The sequence below is a fragment of the Cajanus cajan genome, chromosome 10 (genome assembly GCF_000230855.2).
Source record: "Cajanus cajan strain Asha chromosome 10, NIPB_CcT2T_4, whole genome shotgun sequence".
Lineage (NCBI taxonomy): Eukaryota > Viridiplantae > Streptophyta > Magnoliopsida > Fabales > Fabaceae > Cajanus > Cajanus cajan.
The window spans coordinates 36,532,312-36,545,541 of record NC_138526.1 but is presented as its reverse complement, the minus strand read 5'-3'; the positions used below and the strand labels follow the sequence as shown (position 1 = coordinate 36,545,541).

General features: G+C 25.6%; 1 protein-coding gene across 1 annotated transcript; it reads left to right on the top strand.

The window, feature by feature from the left end:
• The first annotated feature begins 2,085 nt into the window (after positions 1-2,085).
• LOC145952730 (putative WRKY transcription factor 70) lies at positions 2,086-4,340 on the top strand. The gene is made up of 3 exons (XM_083065676.1): positions 2,086-2,614; positions 3,510-3,614; positions 3,832-4,340. Exons 1-3 carry the CDS (start codon positions 2,247-2,249, stop codon positions 4,268-4,270), a joined length of 912 nt encoding a protein of 303 aa, XP_082921802.1. The 5' UTR covers positions 2,086-2,246; the 3' UTR covers positions 4,271-4,340.
• Positions 4,341-13,230: the final 8,890 nt, after the last annotated feature.

The window sequence follows — 13,230 nt, the reverse complement described above, 5'->3', positions numbered from 1 at the left end:
AAAATAGTAGTTAGATTTATTTTAAATCAGTATCTATGACTAATCTATCTTCCTATAAGATCCACTTAAGGAAACTAACCCGTACGTTCTCAGTCAAAGTATTAATGGAGTGATCAAACTGACTATTCAAAGATAAACAGTATTACTCACATTTAAAACGTTCCAACCAGCAACAATTATAGTGATCATAATGCAATTGTCAAATAGTAATATAGAAAAATAATAAAACACCCTAGTCACTCCTGAACATTCTCATATCCATATTTACACATTAAAAAACTATGTTTACAAATTATCTCATATGAAATTCACCATATCACGTATTATATACTGAATTTTATTAATAATATAAAAAAAAACTTCAATAGTCATGCATTATTCGGGACTGATCCAAGCATAAGGTTATTCAAGCCCTAACTTTAGGCTCTCCAAATATTTTTTTTTAACTTATAAAATTTAATGAATCAATTGTATCAGTATTAACTTTGGTTTATTGGTCATTATTTTAGGCTTATCATTGTAAAGATTGAGTTCGATCTTAGTATTATAATTTTTTTGTTGAAAGTTTCTTTTTATTTTTTTTTTATTTTTATGGGTGACTGTTGATTTTCTTGCCACATTTTCATCTTTAAAAAGACTCAATTTTAAAACTTGCTTTAGGCTTCAAAATATATTGTTGACCGTGATCCGTGCATTTAAGAAATTTTGCAACTAATAATTAAAAATTACGGTTTGTGTAATTTTTAAACTAGTTATTATAAAATTTAACAAACTTAACATATATAATTGATTGTTATTAATTTTACATTGTTAGTATATCACTGTTAAATCCTAATAATAATATATATCTATATATAAAGGAGATAGATGAATTTGTAACCATTTTTCATCTTCATATTTTTTTTTTGACAATTTTATTCCTAAGTCTTTAAATAATGAAAAAATAATGTTAGAAGTTACTCTTATTCTCATCACTCAAATAAACTAACTACCCGTAACCATTTAAATCATCAAAGTATTAATCAATTATTTTATTATTTTTTTTACACTACATATTTTATTATTTAATATCGATACTTTAATTTTATTTTTTAATTTTTAAATAAAATATAAAGATTCAAAATGTAATAATAATAATAATAATAATAATAATAATAATATATAAAAAGTGATAATCACACATATACACACTTTTGCCATCTATATGGAAAAGGTCTTGCTAATCAAGGTAATGGCTAAAGAATCAATATATAATTTTTTATTAAAAAAGTTTTACAAGAGAGTGTATTTTTTTATACTTTTCAATTTAAAAAAATATGTTTATATCTTTTTTTTTTTCTTTCAGTAAATGAAGGTATTATCTCTTGGTGAAAAGTTATTGACTAATTTTTTGAGACTCACGTTGATTTAAGGAGTTGATATTTTCTATTAAATGTTCATCTATACAAACAAATAAGAAATTCCTAACTACATATTCAATGGATAAGATTATCTATTAATTATAATTGAGTAAACATTAAATTTAGTTCTTAAATTTGGAAGATACTCTCATAGTAGTTTTTAAAACTATTTAAGAAATTGTCAAATAAATCTCTAAAATCTCAAATAAAATTTTTAAATTTAATTATTTATTATGATTTTAATTTCTAAATATATATTAATAATATGACTGAACCACACATTTTTAAAATTTAAGAGTAATATAATTGTGAATTCGCACTCTCAGATACATATTTAACAGTTTCTTCATTTTAGAAACAAATATAACAGCACGTTAATTTTAGTTAAGGGATAAATTTGACTGTTTTCTCATTTAGTTTTCTTTAGTATCCTTGAGACACTGGTCTTCATTTTCCATGGACTAAAAACATGGATGCTTCTCACTGTCACAAAGTGCAAAGCCCAAGGGTAGTATTGTCTAACTCATGTTTGTGTTCTCAGCATGAGGTTAGCATTCTGAGCTCATGCTGTATATCAAGCCAAACAACCCACTACTTCTTTTCCCACGCTCACAACCCGTCCAATAAGAGAAAACCCTCTTGCTTTTTTCACTGGTGCGTGTTCTTCACCTAACACATTGGCTCGTGAACTATACCAGTCAATTTGTGCTCGCTATTTTTTTTCCCCTATATTTTCTGGTGCAAAAATTTTTATATTTACAAGTGGGGGAAGTGCTACGTTGAATAAAACTCAGTTTCTCTCTGTGTCCCTGGCATAATAAGTGTTAACCTTGCCATAGAAGGATAATGGAGATTCAAGTTCCAAATGGCAAAAGGGCAATGGAAGAAGAACTAACAAGAGGGCGTGACATGGCAAATCAGTTACTTGAAGTACTTGTTCATGATAAATTGAACATTGAAGAGGAGGGTGGGTCAAAGTCAATACTACCATTTTTTGAAGATCTTGTGAGAAAGGTTTTGTGTTCATTCACAAATACCCTTTTGCTTTTGAAAACCAATAACGATGTTTCTCATGAGGTGGAGGCATCTATCACTCTCAGAGAAGTTTCTTCCTCTACCAGTTGTCCAAAGCTGGAGACTATGGATGAAACCTGCAAGAGCCCTAATAATCTTCTCAATACTAAAACTAGAAGAAGAAGAGGCTACAAGAGAAAGTAAGAAGAGTTGTAATTCGTGCTTTATTTCCTAGAAGTTGTATGTGTGTGGTTAATAATTACTGTTGTTATGGGATTTAGATCTGATAATTTTCTTTTAGAATATCACATAGAGATAATTTTGGAGGCTAGATCAATCGCAGTTGCAAAGGGATCAACCAGTGATCCATTAAAGTAATATTTTTGTCGGAAATTAAATTCTTTCAAATAAAAGTGGAGGAACCTTTACAAACCCAGTCTAAAACATATATTTGTGTCTGTCCTTGTTGTAAAAAAATATTTTTCTTTCTCTTTGCATCATTATATTTGTTATGATATTAAGAAAAACATTAAATAGTATACAAAATCATTAATTTCCCACCTTTATAATATTTCAATTTGATTTTTCATGTGTTAATCTCCACATCGTCATGTATATTTTTTTTCTTCTTATTTTTCTATTTGTCATTTTTAAAAGATTAAATATCTGATTAGATTGAATTTTATTTTTAACAAAAACTTGTTGAGGTCATACTCGAGAAATACAAAGAATAATGACATTCTCTTCTATAATATCTTTTATTTAGTTTTCTTGATATTCTATAAAAATATTAACAAAAATAAATTTTATCTTATATTTTTTGTGTAATAAATAAGATATTTACCAAAAGAAATACAATTATAAGGAGAATTAGAATGATTGAATTACAAAAGAATTGCTGTTGTCAATTTCATCTTGGTTAAACCCCTCCAGACATAAATATCCATATGGTCTCACAATTATTAGGATTAATTGTGATTTCTTGCAATGATTTCATTAATATATTCTAGTTAATCGACAATTGGATTAGCTGTGAAAATACATAAATATATATAAGTATTCTAAAATTGATATTTTTGTCTTCATATATATAAGGTCAATAGCCCCAACTTGGGAGAAGGACAGCTCAATGCTGATTGAAGATGGCTTTGTATGGAGAAAATACGGACAAAAAATGACACTGAACGCCAAATACCTAAGGTATTCTTCCTTTTTAAATGACCCTTCTTAATTCATGTATCTAAGCCTCTTACTTAAATTTTTAATAATATTATTGTTACAAATATCTATTAACTTGTGAATAATTAATCTCTCTTGAAAAATTTAGTTAGATCATTTTGTGACATATTTTTTTTATATATTATTTTTTAATGGTGAATATTTGACTAATATGGATAAATTAAAATATATAATGCAGGAGCTACTATAGGTGCACTCACAAGAGTGATCAAGGATGCCAAGCAATGAAACAAGTACAGAGAATTAAACATGAACCTCCTTTGTACCGAACAACCTATTATGGCCATCACACTTGTAAAACCCCTTTGAATGCTGAAATTATTTTGGAACCTCTTTCTCCTTCTTCCTCTTCTTCCACATTACTCAGCTTTAATAACAGCATCATTCAAAGCAAAGAAGAAAACCTATTCCCCTCATCACTACTCGCATCGACGAAACACGAGCCATTGGAAGTGATTAACGATGATTATAGTGCACAAAATCAATTGTCCTCGCCCGAAGAATTCCTGTTATACGATTATGAAGTTGATTATTCTGATTATTCGAGACATGTCGCTATGCTCTCATGCACTGAACCAGTGGAATTCCAGAATGTTTATGAGCTGTTTGGATTTTGATGGCTAGGTTTTGGGATTTTGATTTGTTTGTAATTTAGCTATTTCATCAATGAAACCTTTTTACTTTGAATCTTGTCAAAATAATAACATTACAAGATAATTCACTTGTAGTGATTGGTTAAAATTGTCACAAAAAAGAAAAAGAAAATTGTAGGAATATAAATATTTATTTTACATTGACACTCATATAGGATTTATTTGTTCATTATGTGAGTTCTATTTCTATATCAATAACTTTTTATGTTTTATCAACAATAAATAATCATAAATATATGTATTTATTAGATTTTACTTATACTAAATATTTATAAGTACATTAAAGTAGGTTTTTACTTTATCTCTGGTCATCATATCTAAAGAATACAAAACATATGTTTATAAACATTTGTCATTTTTCATGTAGTGTAGTAAAGATTATAAGAGTCTATTAAGATATAAATTAGAAATATTTTTGAGAACTTTTCTACTACAAATAAAAAATATTTTGTAATAGAATTTTTTTTAAAAGCACTTATAAACTTTAATTCAAACAGTCCCTAACTAGTTAAAATCAGCCAATTTGTTCTTATTATTATTTGGAATAATTAACATGGTCGAAGTACCACTATTAATTTATTTTAAAATTGATCAATTATTGTTAATTGTTATTGAATTCTATATAAATCAAAATAAAATACTTAATATTGTAATTTTTTTTTTCATAATCAAGGTAAGTTTCCAACATAAATTTGGAAAAGATATAATTTGAAAATTATTATAAAATGATGTTCTATTCATGTTTATAAATATATATATATATATATATATATATATATATATATATATATATTATTTCTATAAATTATAGATACACTTCCACACTTCCCCTAATGTTTTTTTTAATTTATTTGTATTTTGTAGAGAAATGTTATTGTTTTTAAATAAGTTTTTTATATTTTTATTTATTGGCTCTAAATATATAAAAAAAAACTCTAATACAAAATTCAAATATTAATATTACCTTATTTTTAAAAAATTCTAAAATAATGAAAACAATTGGTTAATATCTTTGAACTTAAATATCTAAAACATAAGCATTATGAAATGGAGTTCAATTAAAGTGTGTTTATTATATTCTTTTAATTTCTATAAATTATACATATATACATTTCCACAACATACAGGCACAACAAATATTTATTACTGAACCAAAACTATCTCGTAATTGTTTTTTATGTTATTTTGACATATCCAAGGCACTGTTAAATGAAAACATGACTAAATCATATTTTATTCATTTTTATTTACTTTGTAGAACATTTATCTTTTATAAATAAAGAAGCTAATTAATATCTATTCTTATTATATGAGAATACGGTTTAATAATTACTTTTTTATTTTTATATATTTGCTTAGATTCTTTTAGTCCTAAATTTGTAATACTCATTATATTATTTACAATAAAAAAATCTAATATGATTATCTATTTTAAAATCTCAATATTTTTTTATATAATTATCTTCTCTTAAAATTTTTCAAAAATAAATATATAAAAACATGAAGTACCTCTTTTTCTCTGGGATAAAAAAAATCTAACTCTTAAATAATGCTTTGAAATACCGTACACCATCACCGTATGGGTCTCTAAAGGATTGGTACAACAAAATAAAATTCTTGACCCACCCATCTTAATTTGTTGCAAATTAATAAGACCATAAACAAATTTTAACAATGTAGAGCACACTAGTCAAATCAAGGCTGTCAATATTATTGAACACTAATGGAGTAACCAACTTTACCGGACTACTATGGTTAAGATTAGTCACATGTTAGAGTTTTGTAACTTCAATTAGTTGATTTAGAACGTAATATAGATTTAAATATTTGACATTTTTTTTTTGTTTTTGTTGAGTGTAAATAACAAGTAAACTTCAGTTAAATCAAAAGTAAGAAAAATGTTGTCTTTTATTAAGGTAACTTGAAAAGTTATGTTTAACTTTGCTTAACTTTTCAATTATCATTCAAACATACATTATGGGATGAGTGGAACAATTTATTACTCTACTATTTAAAAATAATTATAGTTCAAGAGTTTTACCATAAGTTCACCGTATAAGAAACAAGTCTTTGCATGTGTTCTTTTACAGCATGATATTAGAAGAGCAAGATGGAATCACTATATTGACTAAACATTTACTTTTAACAAACCTTCTTTTTAATTCATATAGGATCGCTAGATATAGCATAAATGTATTAGGGCAGTAGTCCTTGAACTGTCTACATTGCCGTACCTTTCAAGAATAGATGACAAAGTTGTTAGAATTTTAGTCAGCTGAATTGGGTATGTTTGTTTAATTTTATTTTATATAAAATATTTTTTAAAAAATAAAATAAACAATTTTTTTTTAGTTTTGATGTGTACGTTTAAACTTCTTTTCTTAAAATTAATTTCTTTTTTTTATAAAAAAAAATAACTCCCATCTTTTTCTTATAATTGTTTTGCAAAAGTACTTATTTAAATATATATATATATATATATATATATATATATATATAGAGAGAGAGAGAGAGAGAGAAGGGTTATAATACCGGTGTAACTTTTACTAAGTGTTACACCGCTCAATAACTTTATATTAAATGTAAATTTTGAAAATCCAACCGTTAGATTGAAAGTTCATATCTCTTAGATCATATATATCAAATTTTGTTAAAATTGAACACAACTTGAAGATAATCAAAGTGTTCATATTTTAGTATATTTTAAAATATATATATTACGTTAATTTTATTTTATAAGAATATATATATATATATATATATATATATATATATATATATATATATATATATATATATATATGAAGAGGGTTCAAACGACACTAGTGTAACTTTTTCAAAAATTTTTATTCATTAAATAATAAACAAAATATGAAAAAACCAATATTTTCAATTTCAATATATTGGAAAAGTAAAATTTTCATCTATCAAACAATCCATGAGGGTTGAGTTAAGTTGACACTCAAATTCTAAAATATTACTCCCTCTATTCAAGACTTTGTGTCTTTTAATTTTATTCACACATATTAAGAAATATTTAATTTATATATATATATATATATATATATATATATATATATATATATATATTACCCTTATTTATTATTAACTCTAAATGCAAATTTCTCTTAAAAAAAATAAAATAAAAGAACATTAATAATCCACTTAAACTACACTTAAATACTCAACTACTTATGGGTATCATTGAAAAATATTATATAAGAAAACATTTATTTACATACATTTAGACATACTAAATCATCCATATTTATTATTACTCTTGATATATGAAAACTTCACTAAAAAATGACATTGATATGATCCACTTAAACTAATCTTAATTACTCAACTACATTTAATAATATTATTATTGGAAAAAAAAATCACATAAAGAAGCATTGGAATCCTAAAAGATCCTAAGTTTTGAAACGAAACTAGAAAATTAAAGGAGCAAAAGTTTTGAAATGGATGAGAGCATTATAATCCTCATAATATATATATATATATATATGAGTTTAATTCAACTCTATAAAATTAACTTATAATATATAAAGTTATTATTCACGTATATATTATGTTATTCGATTAAAAATTTATATTATTTCATATGACAATTTCGATAGACTCTGATAATATTTTAAAAAGTAAGTGTATTATTATGAAATAAATTTAAAAATAGAGATTACCCTCCTCTTATATAAACTATTTATATGACAGAAAAATAATTCCAACAAGAAATTATTCTGGCCATTCCTATTAAACATATTAATATCATTATTGATTCACCAGCAAATACCTAGTTCTACTGGTGATCAATTAATGTTTTGGATTCTTGAGTGTGTGGCTTGGCAGACGTTTCAAAGAAGTTGTAACTGTCCTCGTAAATTGCCAAAATTGGGCATATGTGACGTATGCAATACGGTTTTATCAATCGCTATACTTGGAATTATTGTGGTGTGGAATGTGGATTCTTTATTAAAAAAAATTGTATAATCACATATATGTTATAATGATATAGTATTTATTATTAAAAATTATTTTTATCTATATTATAAATTGATATATTGTTATAATTATAGGTATAAATAATAATGATATATAATATATGTTATTAAATCTATAAAATCAAATAGATTTATATTTATATATTATATTTATAATTATAAGGATATTTTTTTAGTGATTAATGTCAAAGAGAATTATTATATTGTTTTAGTGAAGCAGAGCCTAACTTGTGCCAGGATGGAGCATTGAAATCGGGTCCTGTTTTGGGGACTGTTTGTAGCTAATTGTCTTCATATCTGGATAACGACATATCAGTACTGTTTTTGTGGTGTGATATGTGATAATAGAGCATATGCTTTTATTTATTTAATGAAAACTTATAATTTCTTTTCACTGGATCAATTGGATGTTTTCAGAAAATTGCTCATTTTGTCACATGCTGTTATGTTTTCATTTCGTCGGTAAATTGTTTATATGAAATTGTTATTAAAATATTGCAGATCATGAGTAACTTTTCGATGAAATTATTGACAACATAATCTATTTGTATTGTCATGATATTGTTGATGGATAAGATCATGGATAATTTTTCAAGGACATTTTCATAGATATATTCATGGGTAATTTTCCATAAATATATTTGTGATTAAGAATCAACAATACATGAGACTAAATTACTCATAGATACACCTATGGATATGAGTTTCAAACTCCAGGTATCTGATCTTCCTTAAGAATCTATGAAAAAGACTGAGTTCCCTCTTAAATTAAGATCTCATATATTTTATATGAAATCATAAAAATTAAATGCATTTGATTATTTTTCTTAGTCTTAGTGAATTTAATTTTTTTTTGCTCATATATAGATTTAAATAATGTATTTTCTATTAAACTAACTTTTTTTATCAAAAAAAAATTACAAAGGTACGGGGAGAATCAAATTTATGTTCTCTTGCTTCTACTCTAATACTTTTCCCACCCTAGACTAACCCTAATGGTATTTTATTAAACCAATTTAGCATGCCTCATATATTAATTAATTAAAACACCAAAGAGAATATTTATTTATTGATTAATCAATGTGTTAGGGCACTAAGTATTAATTAATAACATACTTAATTGAGTAATTAATTGTTGGACGGCACAGCTGGATTCCCTGACGCAATCCTTGTGACGTCACTCTGTATATACGTTGCAGACCTTCATAGGCTGTGTTTGTAACTTTGTGCACCCAACGTCTTGAAGCGTGAAAAAGTTGGTCCCAGCGCTTGCATTTGTCAAGGAACTTGTCTCGAGATTCCGATTTAAAATTCAAGAGTTTAACCTCTCTTAATTATTTGTTAATTGCAGGTTATGGTTTGCACCACCTTATTCACAACCAAAAAGGGAAAACAACAGAAAAATAGAGATAAAACCCTAATTCGGGATGGTTGGTTCAGTTGTGATGTATTTTTTATTTTTTTTATAATAATTTTAGTATTAATATAAAGTTTCTACTATCAGAAACATTTATTAATCTCCATCAAAATGCACACAATATAAGTATTCTCTTCTTAACATAATTTATTCTATTTCAATATTATAATTCTATTAGAAATAATGACTAATCCCCATCGATAATTATATGGGTATAAAAAATAAGTATTTTTTTTTAATATAATTTATTTTATACTCGTTATCATGATTATGTGTTGTGATGTATTAATAAAGTTTTGGATCTCAGAAAAGAAAAAGAAGCACTTATCAGAGCACGCGTTTTCAGACCAACATCTTCAACTTGTTGGTAAACAAATGAACATGAAGAAGAATCAGTGCTGACATTTGTTGAAGATCTTGTTGTTCATGAATCACGACTACTCAGATCTTTGACAAATACCCTTTTGCTTTCTAATAGCTTTTTCTGCTTCCAACGACTTAGTCTCAGCAGTGAACGAGAGCGATTCCTTGATGATGAGATGATCGTTGGAGAAACCAACAGTTTGGAAGTGCTCCAGATCAATTCAAGACATGGAGGTAAATCATCATTTGAGTTTTTCGTAAGTATTACCCTTTACTGATATAAAGATAGTATTATTACCTTGAATACGTTGGTGATGTTTTAAAAAATAAAAATTATAACAAAGTGGTTAATTTGAACTTACATGTCGCTATATATACAAAAATGATGTAAAAGTTAAGTCGTCTCTGTTGTTTTTAATTATAAATGAATACATACCAAACATATAAATGGTAATCGCAATATTGTTCTCATATACGGGTGATATTCATTTGTAAGAATTTTTAAATTTCCGTTTATTTAAGGTTTTATTGTTTTTCCTCTATAAAAAAGGATTAAGTTGTTTTAATTATCATAACAAATCATTCCATTAATTTTAGGAATAACGTTTGAATACTTCACACTTAAAGTTGCCTTTAACTTTACAAATATATTTATTGCTCTTTAATTATCTTCTCCATTTTTTCCCTTTCATTTTTATCTTTTTAGTTAGAACAAGAAAACAAAAACTTTAGAACATAGTCGCTCCGTAACATTTTAATCGTCAGAGTTTTTTTATAGAAAAGATTTGTTCATTTATTTGTCAATTTTAAAGTTAAAGAATATATATATATATATATATATATATATATATATATTCAATTATACAATTACTGCATACTTAATTTTTAATTAGCTTACACATTAATTTATAACTGATATATGCATTTATTGTGGGGGAAAAAAAAGGAAAAGACATAAGTATTTTACAAAAAAAAATATCTAAAATTATTTCATTTTAGTTTAGTTTGTATAAAGAAACCTTACAAAACTATTATAAAAAATGAAGCAAGGTTGTTGTATCAAATGGTACCACTAGGTTGGGATAGGACAAAACTTAATTAAGTAGAAATACCTTTTTAAAGACGATCAGTTTGATTATTTGATGAAAATTAGTTATTAATAAAGTCAGTTTATACTTTGAATCAATAATATGGTTATAAAAAATGGTATCATTAAGATTAACTTAAAAGTAAGAGTTGAAGTTTATTTAATATAATTTTTTTAATATTTTTCTTTATTATTGATTGAAATTTTTTGAAAATTATAAATTTTAATAAGGCTTACTTTTAAATTTGAAGAAAGCTTCATTAAATGAGGTGAAAGATACTGAATTTGTATTTTTTATTAAATACCTTTTATAAAATAAAAGGAAGAATAAATAATAAGATTTTATAATAAGAGGATATAAAATTTTAATGAATAATACATATTAATTTAATTAACAGTCTGCTAGTTTTTCATGTTCTTAGATAAAGGAAGTTTATCCTTTTGATGAAATGAGGAAGATAATAAACTAAATCAAACAACCTAAAATTGTTTGACCTTGAATTTGAGTGACTCGGTCCTTTTTTATCTTATCTTATAGATGATTGTAGATAATTATTTTCTTTGTTATACATCAGCATCTTGGTTTTATTTTAAGTCATATATCGGATTCTGTAAGTTTTAATTATTTTACACATGGGATGTAGTATCATCTATATCTATTCTAATAAGAAGATTATCTTATTTTATATATATATATATATATAATTTATTTGTATAATTACATCTCAAACTACTTTTCTTATAATTTCATCTTGTTGTATAATAAATATTACAAAAGGAAGAAGTTTCACATAATTTTAAATTTTTATGTCCTTTTTTGATATTATTTTAAATAATTTTGAAATTAAGGGATTTCAAAAGAGTAACAATACACATCTATCCAAAAAAATGTTTTACCCTCCTAATTATTGTTAATTGTTCACTATTTAAAAAAATTATAAATAGACACCATTTGTGTAACATTCCTCAAATTTGATGTATTAATGGCTTCATTTCATGATACTTTACCTGGTGGTGATATTTTAATCAACTCCATGTTGGTCATACTTCTTTATCAATTAGAATCTTTTATGAATAACTCTTTTTGAGATGTGTAACTATTTATAAGATTAAGGACTATCAAGATAAATTAGTACAAAACTTTTCAATATACTTTGTTCTTATTCGCACACTTTTTGAAAAACTCTTTAGAAGGTGACTTATCCCTAAATTGTTCCAAATCAAGCATACTTAACTATAGAATTCTTAAGTGATGAGCTACCAAAAAATAGATGCATCTTGCTAATATAGGTTGTGCAAATTAATTCCTTTAAATCATCTTCAACTACATAATCTCACATTTGTACAAATTTATGGATTTGTCTCATTCTGGTGTGTCTAGGTTGTTATAAACCCACCAACATTTGCTTGGTTCTTCCTTGAACCACACCATACTGGGAGAGAGAACCCACTTTGATTCCATTTGTAACACCTCTCTGATTTGATGTCTCAATAGTTTTACTTCACGCGATGATACTTCAAATAATTCCTTGTTGATCAAAATTTTTCACTAGTTAGAATCTTTTGTGAGTATCCTTTTTTGAGATGCTTGATCACCTTTAGGATTAAGGATTATTCCCAAAAACCAATACATGAATTTTTAGTGTTCTTTGTCCAAACTTGTACACTTTTTGGGAAACTTCTTAGAAGATCACTCATATATCCCTAAATTACTCCATGCCAAATATGCTTAATTATAAAGTTTTAAGTGATGAAATACAAAAAAATAGATGTATTTTGTTGATATAGGTAGTACAAATTAATTATTTTAAATCATCCTTAGGGAGGAAGAGAGGACCACAATCTCTAGATTTCAAAGTGGTCTTAATCTTGAGATAAGAGACAAAGTTGAACTTTTACCTTATAGGGATTTAAATGAACTAGTTCAACTTTGTTCAAGAGTGGAGCATCAACTTACAAGAAAAACTTTTCGAAAAGAATCCACTCCCTCTTATTCCAAGAATTTTAAGAAGGAGGGCCACTCTTCCCTACCTTATCCCAAAGAAGAAAAAGA